We start from the raw sequence: 16,932 nt of genomic DNA, 5'->3' as shown, positions 1-16,932 counted from the left end.
AAAGGAAGGGACGGCTCAGGTCCTGTGGCGCAGGCTCCACCTGAGGAGGTCCAGCATGGAGGAGGACGAGCTGGCAGAGAAGAGGTCATGAGCCTGCGCCTTGGGGACGCCTTCGTGCTCAGGACACTAAGACAGCATTGGAGAGGCTCCCATCACGGACACAGGGCTGAGGGGGACTTGAGTGAGCGTGTGGCTTATTGCCCAGCTCCTTCCTCTCAGACCAGAGAGCGCTGAACTTTAGAGAAGATCAAAAGGCACCAAGATAGAGTGAGGAACAGAAAAGCAGACCCCAGACAAAGAGCCGAGGCCCCAGGAACCGGGTGGGGGAGCCTGAGCCAAGCCACAGGCCCTCCCTCAGGAGAGTTGGTCCTGCTCACAGCCTGGGCTGAGGACAGACAGTGGCCCTGGATGTAACCAACACTGTCGGCGAGAATCCCAAGAGGGAAGAGGAGGCTTGGTGCTGGCTCCTGCCCTGTGTGCAACCTGCCAGGAAGGGGGCTGTCCAGGGGCCAAAAGAATTGGGGGTGGTAACCAGCATTGCCTGCGTCAGAGGCAGATGCGTCTTGGCCTGGACACGGCCTGCTCTGCCCTGCCCTGTGCTTTGTGGGAGGGCTGTGCACTCACCTCGCCCCACTGTGGCTGTGAGGCATCCTCTTCAGCTGACTTCTCACTCACCCCATCTGAAAACTCAAAGAGAAGCGCGGTCAGCCTCCGCCTGTAAGCTCTGCCCTTTCCAAAACCTCATCTGCCCCTTTGACGCCCTGGTCACCCTTAGGACTGAACTGGTTGGCTGGGCCACATCATCTTGTGTGGTCTTTGTCACCTCAGGGACTCTGGGCCTTCCCTGAGGGCTCATCCTGGCTGGCCCAAGACCCCGGCACTCCATTCGGGTGACCAGTTTAGCTGTGGTCCTGTGCCCCAGGAAAGACAGGGAGACAGGAGCCCAGGCTCTCTGATGGGGATGGTCTCTGCTCATCATAGGCTGGAAAGCAGGGCCTCTTCCACTCCAGCCAACCTCCCTCTCTCGATCCCCATCTGGCAGTATCTGTCCTCACTCCCTCACCTACTAATTTTGTATATTTTTTGTTTTGTCTTGTTTTGGTTTTTGGCAGAACCGGGGATTGAACTCAGGCCCTTGCACTTGCCAGGGAAGCGCTTATTCCACTGAGCCATCTCCCCAGCCCCTTCCCTCACCTCCTGTTCTCTGTCTCCTGTCCCTGCTCCCACCTGGTGCTTCTGGGGCTACAAGGCACCCAGAAATGCACACATGATGAGAACATCAGGAATTCGCACCCCCGAGGTGAACTTTTACCTATAGGAGTAGATGAGTGATTGGGTAAATTCTTACCTCTTCCTCTACCAAGGGTAGGTTTTTCTGAGAAGACTACAGAGCACAGGGTCACACTTGGTTGCCAAGCAGAAGCCTATTCCCAGACACATTCCTGGGTTGCTTATCTCTCTTTCCATACCTTTCTCCCCCTGTCCCTCATGCCTGCTTACTGGAACTGCAGTAACAGCAGCAGTGTCCCATCAGCCTCTGCTCTGGGCTCTACTTCTAGGGGAGTCCAGGGAAAGCATTACCATCTTGAGAAAGGCATGCACTGTCACATGCTGAATGTCCCAGGCTACTCCTGGCATGCAGGGTCCATGGCATGCCCATGGGATGGGAGCACTGTCAGAGTTAGGGACAGACTCACCTTTGCAGGCCTGGCAGCAGGAGTCAGGCAGCGGGAAGGGCGTGGGGCAGCCAGGCTCAGGGCAGGTCATGAGGCCACAGTAGATCTGTCCCTCCTGACAGACAGAGTACAGAGGGGCTAGAAGTGAGCTCCAATGAGGACCAGCCTCTGGGGGCAGGGAGCCCCTTTCCTTGTGAACAGATGGGCTTGAGGTCTCGGGGGACAAGGACCCAACTCCCAGGAAAATTACTTAGCCTTCCAGGAAGTCACACCTCCCCACTCCTGCTCCCAGACCCAAGGGATTCATTCTTCAGCTTCCACAGCCTGCTACACCCTATCTTCCCAGTGTCCCCCAGCAGCCTGTGAGGGCTTCTCCCCATCTTCCAAATGAAGGGAACCCCAGTGTGTGTGTATGGGGAGGGGCTGTGTCATCAAGTCAGACAGCCAAAGCAAAGCCTGCCTTGAGGTCTTTCCCACTGAAATCAATGTTCTTCTCTCCTGGCCTGGAACAGGGGCTGGGGTGGAGATCACAGAAGACCTAGTATGTGACACCTAGGCTTATCTTCATCTTACTGAAAGCCCTGGGTCTCCAGCTTCAGAACCCACTCATGAAAGGCAACATCACAAGTGAAGTGCCTTCTGGGAGTCAGGAAGCCTGATTACTTTGGTGTCCTCTCTCTGTTGCTGCCCCAAAAGTCAGAATCTGATCCTCAGAGGAGGCCAGGGGTCAATCAGTCCCATAAACAAGGGTGAGAAGAAGAGGACCTAAGTGCCCAGGGAGAATGGACAAAGCAATCACTAGGATGTTCTTCCCAGGTCACTCCCCATTTCTGCCTCTCCCCACTGCTCCCCATCATTCAGTCTCTACCACTTCACGTGAGCGGCATGACACCGGGAAATAACGTGGGCTTCTGGGTTGCACAGCCTTGGGTCTGCACTCTGACTCTGCCACTTCCTAGCTACCTGTCTTTAGGCAAGGCTCTTAATTGCTCTGTGCCTCAATTTCCTCATCTGAAGACAGCAGTAGTGATGTCTTTCTTGAGCATCTGGGATGCTGTATATAAACAGGTATTACCATGAGCCTAGGGGAACAACATCCTAGACCCCCGGTATGCAAAAACATACCACTAGCTCGGCTGGGGAAAGGCACTCCCCAGGATTTATAGATTGTTTGGAGTCCAGAGACTTTAAGGTCAAGCCTCAGACTGACATATCCTCTCTCTGAAGAGATGGGCAGCAGGCCCAAAGTCACACACAATGTCAGACCAGAGCTGGACCTCAAATGTTGGTCTCCAACACCTCCTCTAGAGAAGATGTTAGGAAAAACCAGTTAGTCTTCCTCATAGACTAAGAGGGACTCAGGACAGAGAAGTCTGATGACCACCTCTGAGGAGACTGGAAAGGCCTCTCCTGCCCATTCACAGTTGAGGTAAGGTTAACATGCAAACCTTATCAGGTTCTACCTGGCTTCCTTCTCTGCTACTGCTGACAATGGAGTCAGCCCTGCATTTCCTGAGGCCCAATTCTGGCCCTAGCTAGGCAGGACAGAGTTTAAGTAACTTCAGGTTAAATTCCATTGCTACTATCTGGCCTTGCTTCATGCCCTAGGACTGAATAATCGTTCACCCCCTGTCCTGGAGCTACTATAGGTGTCTTCTGTAATCAAGCCCTGGGCTGAGAGCAGCAGAGAAAGCAAAAACAAAAGGGGTATGTTCTGGGCTTGGGGTTGTGTGGCTCAGTTGTGGAGCACTTGCCTAACATGCCCAAGGCCCTGAGTTCAATCCCCACTCCACCCCACTCCCAAGCTATGTTTCTTCCTTTCAAGGAGTCTACTGGGGAAAACAAGAGACAGAACACACCTGTCTGTAGCAGGTAACCAGTGCTGTGACAGGGAACTCAGGAGGGCGCGGAAGCCCAGAGGAAGTTCACCCCATGTAGCTGGGGCAGGGCATTCCAACCCCCCATGTCCCTTCCCCTCCCCAGCCCCTTCCTTCATTCTACTTTGTTGGGAGCACGGGAAGCCCCTCTGCTCAACCACACTGCTGTGCTCTTTGCAGGCCGGGGCGCTGGCCTGGGCTGCAGGGACACTGAAGGCTCTTACCGTACAGCTGCAGAGGACACACTGGTTGGGCAAGCGGGCGGGGAACAGCTCACGGACACTGAAGATCTCTCCATGTTGGTACATGGTCCCGTTGTGCTGGCAGGACTTGGGGGGTGCCCGGAGCCCAGAAGGGGTGTGAGGTTCTGCAGGTGGGGAGGGACAGGAGGAAAAGGAAAATCAGGTTTTGTGTGGATCTGAAATCTTTGCCAGATGTAAGTCGACCATTTTTCAAAAATTACGCATTTTATGTCTTTTGAGCTCTGGCCTTGGCTATCCTAGCCACTGCTAATGCCATCTAACAGAGGTGTCCTGCTGCTAGCGACATCTTACCGTGACCCTTCATCCCAGTCTCTACCACAGCCTTGCAATCCCTGCAAATCTGCGATGGCCCTGACCAGAGCAAGAAGGAAAAGCCAAAAGCCTCAGCTCCACTGAGGTCCATAAACACTCACAAAGCACTTCCCAGTGCCAGGCACTATTCTAGGTGCCAAGGGATACGGCTGGGGAGAAACAGGCACAGACTTACACTCCCCGGCTGGGATGAGCTCCACTGTCTGTGCACGGTGTAAACTGTTGCCATTCCCAGCCATCAGAGCCCTCACCTGCCCATGACTTGGCCCCCATCCTTCTGGGTGAGGAGGAGGCCCCCAGTTCTGAGAAAACCCACCATGCATTCAATCAAGGTGCCCTTGCTAAGAGCCTTCACAAGAGCAGGGGCTCTGCGAGGCCCTAGGAATGGAAGGATGGCCAAGACTCAGTCCCTGCCATCAAGAAGGCCACAGCTGACCTGAGTGGAGAGACAAGCCACAAGCAGTGGACCGCAGGCTGCTATAAGGCCAGGTGGGTAGGCGCACAGAGCAGAAGCCCGACTTAGCAGAGGAGGGAGGTTAGGGATGCCTTTCTCAAAGTGCTGATGGCTAAACAAAGTCTAAGAACAAGCATAGTGGAGCTGGCAACAGGGCAGGGAACGGAGGGTGGTGGGTAGTAAAGACCACTGGGCCAAGGCACGAGGACACCCCAAGTCGGCCAGCAGAGGTGGAGACTGGAGTCGGCACTGGACGTGGAGAAGGTATGCTGCTTATCTCCAGGTAGGATGAGGCTGGAAGCCTCTACTCTCCCAGAGGAACCCAGAATCTTTATGAGCCATGGTCAGATTCCTGCTGGACTCCCACCAAGTAAATGGGTTCTTCCCACCCAGGAGGGCCAGTCTCCAGAGCCACCCTGGAGTCCCTTCCTCCTCCTCCTCACCTTGATGCTTCCGAGCCTCACTTCTCCCATCCCAGCCCCACGTTGGCTTTGGCCCTGGCTGCCCTTCGCAGGCCCCTTGGCTATGCCAGCTTCTTCTTGGATCACTTGTCCTCTCTCTTCCCTTTACTACCTAGAGCCCCAGTCCCAGACACTTTTAGTCCCCTAAAGTCGCGGAATCACAGACATCTAGCACTCGGACACAGAGTGTCCCCTACCTCACACCAGGAGGAAAGTCAGAGTACAATGGACTCATTCCTCTGTTGTTCCCACCCCTGGGGCAGTTTGGATGCTTTGAATGTCCCAGAGTTCCCTGTGTTGGAAACTTGGTCCCTGCGTGGTGCTCTTGGGAGGTGGAATGACTCTTGAGAGATGGGCCTGGCAGAAGCTGATTAGATCACCAGGGGACACTGCCCTCGGAAGGGAAGGGACAACGTAGGCCTACAGGACCCCAGTGAGTCCCCATGAGTCAGTATAAAGCATATTCTCACTTCTTCATGCAGCCAGTTCCTTTTCTATTTCTCTGCTGGGTTGTGACCCTGACAGATGGGACCCCATCAGAGGGGACAACCAGATGTTGGAACTTCAGCCTTCAAAACTGTGAGCTAAACAACCCTCTTTATAAGAACCCAAGTATTTTGTTACAGCAACAGAAAATGGACAATGCAAAGACCGCCTGGCCCAAGACTACTCACCTTCCCTTCCTGGAATGTGCCTAGCCCACTGCTTCCAGCCTGACTAAGAGAATGAAGCCCAAGCATGCCACTCAGTGTCTCAAGCAAGACCCAACCTATTGTTCATTTTCTGCCTCCCAGGTGATCATGGGAAGTTCACTGCGACCCTACTTGGAGGTCCAGGATATTCCTTCCCTGAGCATCTCTGTAGCTCACCACATCTGATGGGTGGACTGCACTACTCCTCTCAGGGGCTTTGCTCAGCCGGGGACCTGTGTCTGGGTGAGGTGAGGGCCAGTGGGCAGCAGGGAGGTTAACACAAGGCAGGGCGTGGGTTGAGAGTACTTACCCACACACCTGGGACAGCACTGCTGGGGCTCCAGTACAGGTTGGGGGCAGTGGACAGGCGGGCAGCGGAGCTGGTAACAATTCACATGGGCAGTCTGAAGGGGACACAAGGGTCAGCCCTGGTTCCAGAGAACCACAGCCTCTCACCTGCGCAGGTCCTTTCCCAGAGCCTCCACCCCAATTGCAGAACTCTGACTTGTTTTATGTCTGTGGTTGGGGTTAAAAACAATAAACTCCAGTGAGCCCAGTCCCTCCCCTGCCCCTGCCTAGGCTGCCTCCTATGGTCCACTCATCTACATTCCTCACCTACCTGAGAAGGGCAGACCTGGTCATAGATGTGCTCAGAGGTTGAGCCCCCTTCAAGGTTTGTGAGAAATACAAACAAAACCCTTGAATCATTTTGACATTGATCTCGAAGCTTTGAGCATGCTGCTATTGGAGGTGGGTGAGACAGGGTTTCACTTTATAGTTCAGGCTGACTTTGAACTCACTGTGTAGCCCAGAGTGGCCTCTAACTCACAATAATCCTCCTGCCTCCACCTCCTGGGTTCTGGGAATCACAGATGAGTGCCACCACACCAACCCTGATGTGTTACTATAACTCCAGGGCTTTATTCTTTTAACTCTGAGCCTGAGCCTTGTGGGGAAGGGAGAAGAGTAACACATGATAGCAGGTGATGGGGAGGGGGACAGGGCTACAAACCTGATGTGGACAAAGCTCAGGCCTTTGTGAGTCCTATGCCCTAAATCTCTGGGAGGTCCAGGTAACTCTGAATGGAGCCTTTGGAGTTGGTGCCAGAGAAGGAAGGGCCCAGGGCTCTTCCAACTTTCTCAAAATACAACAAATAAGAGAATTGGACAGAGAAACATGCATAGATAGAGATGACCAGAAACAGAGGGAGAGAGGCCAGCACGCCTTGGGGAGGTCTTCCCAGCTCTCCAGGCAGTGTCCAGGCCCCACCCCTCCTTACCACATTACAGCCTCACAGCCCTGCGTGGTGACGAGCCTTGTGTTTCTGCCTCACCTACTCAACCATGAACTCCAATGGAGTGGCGGGCACAGGCCCTCACTCTGAGTTAATGCCTGCTAAGGTACGAATGAGTGAACGAGAGAGGAAGGGGGCAAGGACAGGAGGCACAGATGACCTCTCTTGGGTGAGTGCACTTGGCTTTGTTCACAAGTGTGAAGTTGGTAAGAAGTGTTCCCAGCCCCTTCCCCCCCTCCTTCCCACTGCCCTCTGGCCAGCAAAGGTCCTGACAGCACGTCCATCCCATGGGAGGTCTCAGACCAGCGCTGGCCTCTCGGGGTGCCCTGCTGCCCAAGATGGCCAGATCATTGCAAGGTCTAATCAGTGCTAAGGGACATCCAGGAGTCTAGCACTGAGCTGTAACAGTGGCCTTCTAGAAGCCCAGCACACATGAGCGCCACCTCAGCAGTAAGAGGGTAAATTGAGGCTCTCAGATGAGAAAGTAGGTGGAGTGCCAACTACATGACCAGGAGAGTTAGACTGTCTCTCTTGACTCTGGCCTCCGAGGAGCTGCAGGTTGGAGGTGACCCACAGCTCACAGCTGGGGATCAGGCAGAGACACCTGGGAGGTGAAAGGGCCAGCGGGAGGCATATGGTGAAGTCCTTTGTGGCCAAAGGGAACCTCTCCAGAGAGTCCCAGCCATCGTGTATTGAGTGGCTACAACAGAGGGCCTTTGTATGAAATATGCATAATTATATCCTTTGTCATCTTAACCACAGTCTTAGAGAAGGTACTAGAGAAAAGAGAAAAGAGTACTTTGGATGTGAATTGCTTGCAGTCACACAGCAAGGTAAGTACTGTCATGGGCCTGGGAATGCTGAGCTGAACTGGTGGAAGTGCACAGGCCAACCCCTCACCATGCACAGCCAGTGTCTGTGAGGGGCCAGGCCCCCTAGAGCCCAGTGATGGGCGACACTGACAAGACTTCTGCTCTGCTGCCCTAGTGCCCTGGTGACAGGAGGTAGACTAGAAGACAGTAAGCAAGGAGGAATAAGACAATTTCACGTGTTAAATCTGTGGCAAGGATAAGGCAGAATAATGTAATTGGGATAATAATTTTAGAAACACCCATACCATTCATTTTAGGAACTAGGGGACAAGGAGCCATTTGTGAGAGGTCCCTGGTGGGCTATTCGGTGGAAGGCGAGTGCAGAAGTGATTCACATGTTGGAAGAACCCCCGGCATGGCGCACTGGCGAGGCCACAGCTCAGAGACCAAGAGTGGAGTGAGGCTGCAGAGAATCTAAATTTTATGGTAAGTACAAGGAAAAGCTACTGGATGATTTTAAGGATAGAATGACACAGTCAGAACCAATCATTCCAGCTGCTCTGCTGAGAGTGGATTTTGAGGCGGGACCAAGGAGACCTATTAGAAGGCTTGAGCAGCAGCCCCAGTAAAAGATGAGGATGGCTGAGATTGGGGTGGTGATGGCGGAGAAGGGTGGAAGCACTTGAGTGAATTTCAAGTTTGGGGCTAGGGAAACTCCGTGTGTGTGTGTGTGTGTGTGTGTGTGCGTATGAACTCTGGGCAAGGAAAAATGTCTTAGCTCCAATAGATCATGAAACTTGGACTTTGTCAACTGGGCCCATGATATGTCTGGAATTTTCTGTTATGGTTTCCTTTTTGTTCTCTGGCTATGCTTCATAAAGTTCTTTTGGAAATGGCTGATTGGCCTCAGATGTGCTAAGAAAACTCAAGAGGAGACTGCTGGGGGTGGGGAGTGCTGGTGGCCTGTTTGTGTCAGGTCCTACCTGAGGCCAACCTGGTAGAAGCTTGGAGTCAGAGGGAAGGAGCCTGGAAGTGATCCCCAGGGTCCCTCCTGCCCCATCCCTTACTGTCTTAGGTGCTCTTCTGGGCCTCTACCCTGAAGCTCTGTACAAGAGGCCTCTGCCTTCTTCTCTCAGTCTGAAGGGGAGAGGAGGAAGCTGAAGAGCTGGCTCCAACTGACAGCTAGCCACCCTCCCGCCAAGTACCAGCAACCAGAAAAGGGGAACTGGGGACATGCAGAGTGGCCCGCACTGCAACTGGACAAAAGCCAAGGGCTTTCGGAGCCCCCCAGTGACTCTTCATTCTCCCACTCTTCCAACCTCTCCTCTCACCTGAGAATTCTGCCATGCTGGCCTCACTTATTCCACTAACTATACAGGCCCTCTGGAGGGTGGCTGGGTACTGTAGTTTGGATGCTGAATGTCCCCTAAAGGTCTGTGTGGCTTGCTTGCCCACTAGTGCTACTGGGAGGTACCCTGGGCCTACAGGAGGTGGGAGCTTGTGAGGAATCTGAGGTCACTGAGCACATGAAGGGGGTCACTGAGTCTTAGTTGCTGAGGGCAAGCCCTTGAAGGGGGTTAAAAGATTCTGGTCTCCTCCTCTCTGTTTTGCTTCCAAAACAGCAGGATGTGTGCCTCCCCATAGGCCCAAAGTAACAGGGCCATTTGATCATGACCCAGAACCTCCAAGACTGTGAGTCACAATAGACCCTTTTTCTTTATATATTGATTATCTCAGGTGTTTTGTTATAGTGACAGAAAGTTGACACATGCAGTTGGGGTGAGGTAGCAAGAGACAGAAATGAAAATAAAAATATAGTCTTTGTCCCAGTTGGTTCAGCCTCTGGCAGGGCATCACCCGGGGCATAAGCAAGAGCCCAGCACGATCTGAAGGTCTTGAAGGGCAGGTCACTGACTGGGGCATATAACCGTCAATAGTGACCAGGAGAAGGGACACAGAAAGCTATGGGGGAGCCCATAAGCAGAATCTATACTTAGGTGGAGACCACTTGCCCATTTGGTCAAAACCTTAGAGAGCAAAGATGTGGGCCAGTGGAGCTGGGCGAGCACCTCCTGAGGAGAGTGCAAGTCATCCACAGGGAGGAAGGAACAGGAGGCAAGGTCAGAAGGCTCTTGTGGGCCGTCGGGGTGCAGGGAAGTTGTCACCAGTGCAAGGGGAGAAGAAGGCTGGGAGGAGAGGTGGAAGGCTCAGGGCCTCAACCCCGCACAGTCACTGACCTGCTGTGTGACTCAGCCCCAGGAGACATATGGGGACTAAGCACTTGGGAGAGAGGGGACTTGCTTCCAAGCCCCTCAGCTGTCAATGGCAGCATGATTTGAGGAGACCTCGCTCCAAGCACCCCTGACCTTTGGATGCAGGCTGTCATCTGACATTCCCAGGTGACTTCTTTGCAGGTCTACCATACACACCTGATGCAGATGGCCTGGTGGCTTCATGGCCAGAGCAACCTACCTCAGAGCAGGTACAGCGCAGGCAATACATCACGCCCTGTGGCTCCAAGTAGGGGTGCCAGCTCTCACCGGGGGAATATCTTTTCTCGTGGAAGAGGCAGAACAGGTCTGGGCCTGGCAAACCAACACGTGCTATTAGTTCCAGGGGTACAAGCACAACATCTGTGGCATCCTTCATCTCTGGCTTCAGGAAATACATCATCAGGACCATCCTTCAGGTGGTCTCTTCTAGTCAGACAACAAGTTATCCACCAGATATGCTGTCCTAATCAGGGGACCAAAATGTCTGGTTTTAAATTTTGGCTTGACCACACACATGCTGTGTAGTTGGGCCCCTCCGCGTCTTAGCACTGGTTCACACGGCAGCAGGGAAACAAGCAGTGAGATGCTTCATGGCCTTTGCCGTGGTATAACTGCTAGTCATTATGATTGGATGGATATGATGGGGAACAGAGAGCATGAATTACTCGCAAAAGCAAGTTAGTCACCAAGCAGAGACAATGCTCTGTCTCCTGACTCAGTTCAGTGCTCCTTGTATCCTCATAATCACACTTGTTTTCTTTTGCTCCATGTGCTTATTTATTTATTTATGGTACTGGACATTGAACTCAGGACCTTGCACTTGCCAGGCAAGCATTTATTCTACTGAGCCATCTCCCCGGCCCTATTTATTTATTTTCACATCATCATGACTTTCCTTCCCTTCTCCGTCCTCCTCCTCACAACTCACCATGCACATACACAGAGTATGCACACGCACACGTAGATCCTCTCTGGGTCCTGTGTCCCACCTTTTAATAGAACAAGTTATAGCAGCTTTCCAGCTTTTTCACCAAATATGTCCCTATGTCCTGACTAGCCATGGTGGAAAGGTGGCTAGGAAACTGACCTCTTCATGTCCCTCAACATCATCTTTGCTACTACTCTGAGATGTGCTTAATAAGCTGCATATTGGTTGTTAATATGTAGGTAAATGCTGCTAAGAATAGCTGAAATACAGAGTTCTGGGGCTCCTTTGGGGTGGGTTACCTATCTCTCCTCAATCATGCTCTCTTAAAATCTCCAGCTGTCTTTCATCTCTCTTAACCAAGGCATCCTCCACTCACCTCTTACTTGCTCCCTACCCAGCCCCAAGTCAGGCCTCCTCCTGTCCAGCACCGCAGACTCTGTCTACCCCTCTGCCTCTTGCCCTGTGGCCACCAACAATTCTCCACAGAGGTACCTGGGAGCAGGGATCCCAGGAGGGATGCTGTCTTTCCAGTGGGAAGGCTCTCCATTACCTGAGCTCTTTGGGGGAAGAGGAGATGCGGTATAAGGTGCCAGCAGAGTTTTGTTAGATCAAATGAGATTGCAATCTGGAGAAAAGAATCAACATTGAATGACTACCTTCTCTGGGATGAGCTTTCTATATAAGTTACTTAATGATCTAAATATTGTCTTGAGAATTAAATGGGGTAATGTTTGGAGAGTGTTTACTGAGCCCAATTCTTTTTTTCCCCATAATTTTATTGATAAACACATAGCGATGAGACAGTTTCAAACCAAATTGGTAGGACAGTTTCAGTACGAGCCCAATTCTTGATACTTAGTGGGAGCGCTACTATTAGACACTTGTGATAACAAGCTCAAAGATATCTAGGAGGCATGACTGAATGGCATGAAGACCAACATAGTTTGAAATCTGGACTAAATGATACTATCCATCCTGCAGCAATTTGGCATTTTATGAGGAAGCTAGATAAGAAAACAAAGTTCACAGAATCTAAATGACTTGCTTAAAGCTTTTTTCTTTTCTTTTTTTTTTTTTTTTTTTTTTTTTTTTTTTTTTTGCGGTACCGGGGATTGAACTCAGGCCCTTGTGCTTGCCAGGCAAGTGCTTATTCCACTGAGCCATCTCCCTAGCCCAGGTTTCTTTATGAGAAGCTAACATCAATCTCCCCTGACTCCTCACATCACTCCTGTTCAGCCCCTCAGGACAAAGTTTTGGGTTCACTGTGCCGGTGTGTCAGTTCGTGCTCCCCCGGCAGGGAGGCCTTTAGGACCCCCCAGCTGAGTTCTCTCCCTACCAGCTTCTTAGGGCCCAATGGTGGAGGGAGCGACCAGACAGCAGATCCCTGCTCCAGGGAGCCAGCAAAGCCTGGCTGGCCCGTATCAAATGAGCTGTGTTTATCTCTCAGTCTCCACTGGCAGAGGGTGGAACACAGGCCCAGCTGGGGGACTGGGCCAGCCAACCCAACTCTCCAAGGAGTGAATAATGTCTTTCTTCCTTAGTCCCCTCCCCCAACAAGAGTGGGGGTGATTTCAACACTGTGGCCACCTTAGGTCAGCCAGTTGCTGAAGAAACCCTGTCCTACCTTCCTTGGGGTGGCCCTACAGCTGGTTCCTGTGCCAGTTGGCACCCCTTTACCTCCCCATCTGCTCAGAACTTTAAGACCAAAGTGTCTCTGCCAATGCCTGGGCCAGGAGGCACCTCCCCCACCAGGAGGACTGGCAGAGGCTGAGAATGTGGGGGGCCTGGCAGGAGGCCTCCTGTGGCCACAGTCCCCAACCCGCCACACCCTTTAAGGTGAGAAGCACAAAGAGGGGTGGCTATGCTTGGAGCTGGCTCTTCCTCTAGAGAGGTGAGTGCCCAGGACTGTGCCAAAACCCAGTGGAAGGAAGACCAGTCAGGCATGCAGCCACCTCTGTTCCTGCAGCCCTGGCAGGAGCCCCAGCTGGGCCTTATACGTGGCCAGGAGAAGGAGTTCTCCCTCCTTAAGCTGCACAGTCACTGTGAGGTGTTCTCTGAGCCTCAGTTTCCTGTCTGCAAAATAAGGGGGTGTGGGAGGCCTGGGATCTTAGGGCTTCTGTGTAGTTTAGGAATCTATGGTTTCAGATTCTGACCTTCCAATGTTCTAGGTTTCTAAGATTCAAGATTTGAGAATTCCTTGTTCTGTGAGGCTGCATTTCATTAGAACACAAAGTTTCTGGAATTCTACAGTATTGTGGTTCTAAGATCTCATCATCCTAAGATTGGTGATTCTTGGATATGCTAATGGCTTATCTCCTCCAGGCTCTCAGGGGTTCCAAGTAGATTGGAGTGGGATGTCAGGAGGGGCCAATCCTGGCGACGCTGTGAAGGCAGTGAAGTTCATCCCTAATGTCTGCCCCTTCCTATGCATGCCCTTGGTCCTTTGTGGCCTTCTACTCCTACCCGGCCCTGGCCCTGCTCCACCTCACCTGCCACCATTTCTTATCCCAGCCCCCAGCCTGTGTGTATACCTTTCTCCCCAACTGAAACGATGAGTATATCTTCTTTCAAAGACCTTCTAGAGTCAGATAGGCCTGGGTAAACTATGAATTTAGTTTTTATTTGCAGTTTGATTTTACTAATTTTTAAAAATTTATTTAGTACAGAGTCTACAAGGTCTCACTACACAGATTGGACTTGTTTTGTTGTTGTTGTTGTTGTTGTTGTTTTTTTTTTTTTTTGGTGGAACCAGGGATTGAACTCAGGCCCTTGCACTTGCCAGGGAAGTGCTTATTCCACTGAGCCATCTCCTGGGGCCCCCAGATTGGACTTGTAATGATCCTTCCTGTTTTTCAGCCTCCTAAGCACTGGGATTATAGGCATGTGCCACCATGCCCATTCTCATTCGCCATCTCGTGTCACCCCCGGCCCCTGCGTCTGCCTAAGCAGGTGCTTGTATCTGCTGAGCTATTTGGCCAGTCCTTGCAGCCTGACTTTAGACAAGCTACATAACCCTTCTAAGATTGTTCATATCTGTTAAATAGGACTAATAATCATGTCTACCTCTCATGGTGTTGTAGAATGAAATCAGATAATGTAGAAATATACAGTGAATGTTTAAATAAAGTTGATTACACTAAAAGGCACATTGGGGGGCCGAGGAGATGGCTCAGTGGAATAAGCGTTTCCCTGGCAAGCACAAGAGCCTGAGTTCAATCCCCGGTTCTGCCAAAAAAAAAAAAAAAAGGTATATTGACATTAATCCCACTCAAAATACTGCCCCTACTTTGAGTAAACTTACCCCATTATTTTGCTACTTTGTGAAGCAGTTCTGAAAGTCCTCTGTCAGTGTCTTTATTAGTTGTGATAAAAAATATAGTGAATGCACCTGCAGCATACCAGCCGACAGACAGGCGGGTTTGTGGAGAAACAGAACGTGTGTCCCCAGCAACCTTACTTACTGGATCAGGCATCATAGGACTTCTGATTCTTCCCCAAAGTAAAAAAGGGAAGATTTAAAAGGAAAACTTTTAAAATCTATTCAGGACATCAAGGCAATCACTATAATGGGACTAAAGAGGTTCAAGAAAAGAACTTTCAGAACAGGTTCAAAAAGTAGTCAGAAATGGCACAGCGGTGCACACCTGTGATCCCAGCACTCAGGAGACCGAGACAGGGCAATCCCTATGAGTCCAAGGCCAGCCTGGGCTACCGAAGGAGTTCATAAAATACCAACCAAGCTATATAACATCTCTCTCTCTCTCTCTCTCTCTCTCTCTCTCTCTCTCTCACACACACACACACACAGTCAGAATGATGTTAAGTGTTTGCATCAAGGGGGAGTATTTTGAGGGAGCTTAATGACAATGTGTGTTTTACTGCAATAATATTTAAAATTTAAATGTTCATTGTAGTTTTTGAACACGTAGATATGACTCATCTAGCACATGTTAGATAGTCACTTAAACAGTAGGTAAAAGCAGAGGGCGAAGCCCAGATCCAGCCACTGCCCCTGCACTTCTGGCTCGGTGCACTTCTCACAGTATCTCCTTTACTCCCAAGTTCTGTGCAGCAGTCCCGAGCGCCTACTAAGTGCACACGTCGCAGCGCTCACTGCAGTTACATCCCAGGTCTCACTGCCACAGCGAGGCTATTCCTGCAGCTCTGCGTTCTTCTAGTCCCACTCACCACTCTCTCTCTCTCTCAGTTTCCCTCGGTACCACATGGGCCCACACAGACCTCGGCCTGGGACGCAGAGATGAAACTGGCTCAGAAAACTGGAGAGGGAATGGCAAGGCTGGGGTGCAAGAGGCAAGAGATCTGCCCGGAGAAAGAGGCCGAGGCTCTCCAAGGGCCTGGACAGTCCCAACGGCAAAGGAAGAGAAAAGTCTGGATTAGGGAGGCAGGAACGTGAGCTGAGGATTGTCCTAGGGACTGCTCACTGTGGAGGGCGAACCAGCAGGGAGAGCAACATGGTCACCTCCATGTAGTGCTGCCTCTGCTCGTCGGGCCTGACCCAAGTGGAAGCATGCTAAAAGGCAAAAGCACAGATTTGAGGGATGCTTCATATGTGCCGTGGGCAGGTGGTGGGACGGATTAGACAGGAAGGAGGTGGGTAGAGAGGATGAAGGAGAAGTCGAGGATGGGATGGAGGTTTAGGGCATGAACAAAGAGGTGAAGGGGATGTCAGGGTGGCCCAGAGCACCTCCTCTGAGGACAGCCACAAGCCAGTGCAACAGCCTGCTGCTTTGGACAGCACGAAAATGAGCAGAGACAAGGATGCCAGTGAGGGGTGGCAACTCCCGGGCAGGGTTCAGAAAAAAAATCTGTAGGAGAATGGGGGGATAGGTGCACAATAGGCAATAAATAATATTATTCCTGTTTGTTGTTTGGTGAAATTCTGCATCATTTTTTGTTTGTTTTTGCAGTAGTGCGGATCGAACTCAGGACCTTGAGCTTTCCAGGCAGGTGCTTACACCACTGTATCATTTCTAATGTCTTTTTTTTTTTCTTTTTCTTTTACCATTTTGTATTCTCTTAAAAAAGAAAAGTAGTATTTTTGTTAGTTATTTTACTTCCTGTTATTCCCTCTTTTTTATTTTTAAATTTTTTTTGATGGAACTGGGGATTGAACTCAGGCCCTTGCTCTTGCCAGGAAAGCACTTATTCTACTGAGCCATCTCCCTGGCCCCTAAAACTTTTTTTTTTTTTTTTTTTTGATGGTACCGGGGATTGAACTCACAACCTTGTGCTTGCCAGGCAGGTGCTTATTCTACTGAGCTATCTCCGTGGCCCCAAATTTTATTTTTTATTTATTTATTTTTTATATTTTAGGGAAGGGTCTACAAGGTGTTCAGGGTCTCACCACTAGATTGGATTAGTAGTGATCCACTTGTTTACAGCCTCCCAAGAGGGATTACAGGCATGTGCCACCACACCCAGTCTCAATTGCCATCTCAGCATGCTCCAGGGGCATGGCTGGCTCGGCAGGCCCAGGGATGAACCCCCAGCCCCTGTGCCGGCTTGCAGGCACTTCAGTCCACTAAGCTATTTGGCCGGCATGTTCCCTCATTTATTGAGCTTTTTGTATGAACCTATATACATATCCATGGAGCTGGCACATGACTTAAAAAGATATATTCTCAGACAGGAGCGTTCTTTCCCTCAATAAATATATTCTGCTCATAACCTCAAAAAAAAAGAAAGAAAAAGAAAGAAAGAAAGAAAGAAAGAAAGAAAGAAAGAAAAGAAAGAAAGAAAGAAAGAAAGAAAGAGCCCTGCGGTGCTCACAGCCTAAATAAAGAAAGCAGACAACTGTAAGTGATAAATGCTGTAAGGGCGAGATCACAAGATCTTCAGGGCTGGGCCTTAGAGGAGAAAAGCAAGCAC

At 50.9% G+C, this 16,932-nt stretch overlaps 1 protein-coding gene across 3 annotated transcripts in view; it reads right to left on the bottom strand.

Annotated features, from left to right (window-relative positions):
• Nucleotides 1-16,932, bottom strand: part of Chrdl2 (chordin like 2) — a 31,546-nt gene that overhangs the window by 8,094 nt on the left and 6,520 nt on the right. For 2 of the 3 annotated variants that reach the window (XM_004632519.2, XM_004632518.2), the window contains exons 2-6: nucleotides 10,315-10,427; nucleotides 6,046-6,139; nucleotides 3,778-3,920; nucleotides 1,698-1,791; nucleotides 625-680 (exon numbers count right to left, since the gene is read on the bottom strand). In XM_004632519.2, coding sequence (XP_004632576.1) covers nucleotides 625-680; nucleotides 1,698-1,791; nucleotides 3,778-3,920; nucleotides 6,046-6,139; nucleotides 10,315-10,427 — 500 coding nt within the window. Of the gene's footprint in view, nucleotides 1-624; nucleotides 681-1,697; nucleotides 1,792-3,777; nucleotides 3,921-6,045; nucleotides 6,140-10,314; nucleotides 10,428-11,593; nucleotides 11,636-16,932 lie in introns of those variants that run through there. The other variant, XM_023716687.1, reaches the window with a different exon arrangement.

Source organism: Octodon degus, unplaced genomic scaffold (genome assembly GCF_000260255.1).
Source record: "Octodon degus isolate 3935 unplaced genomic scaffold, OctDeg1.0 scaffold00049, whole genome shotgun sequence".
NCBI lineage: Eukaryota > Metazoa > Chordata > Mammalia > Rodentia > Octodontidae > Octodon > Octodon degus.
This window is presented reverse-complemented; position numbering and strand designations above follow the sequence as displayed.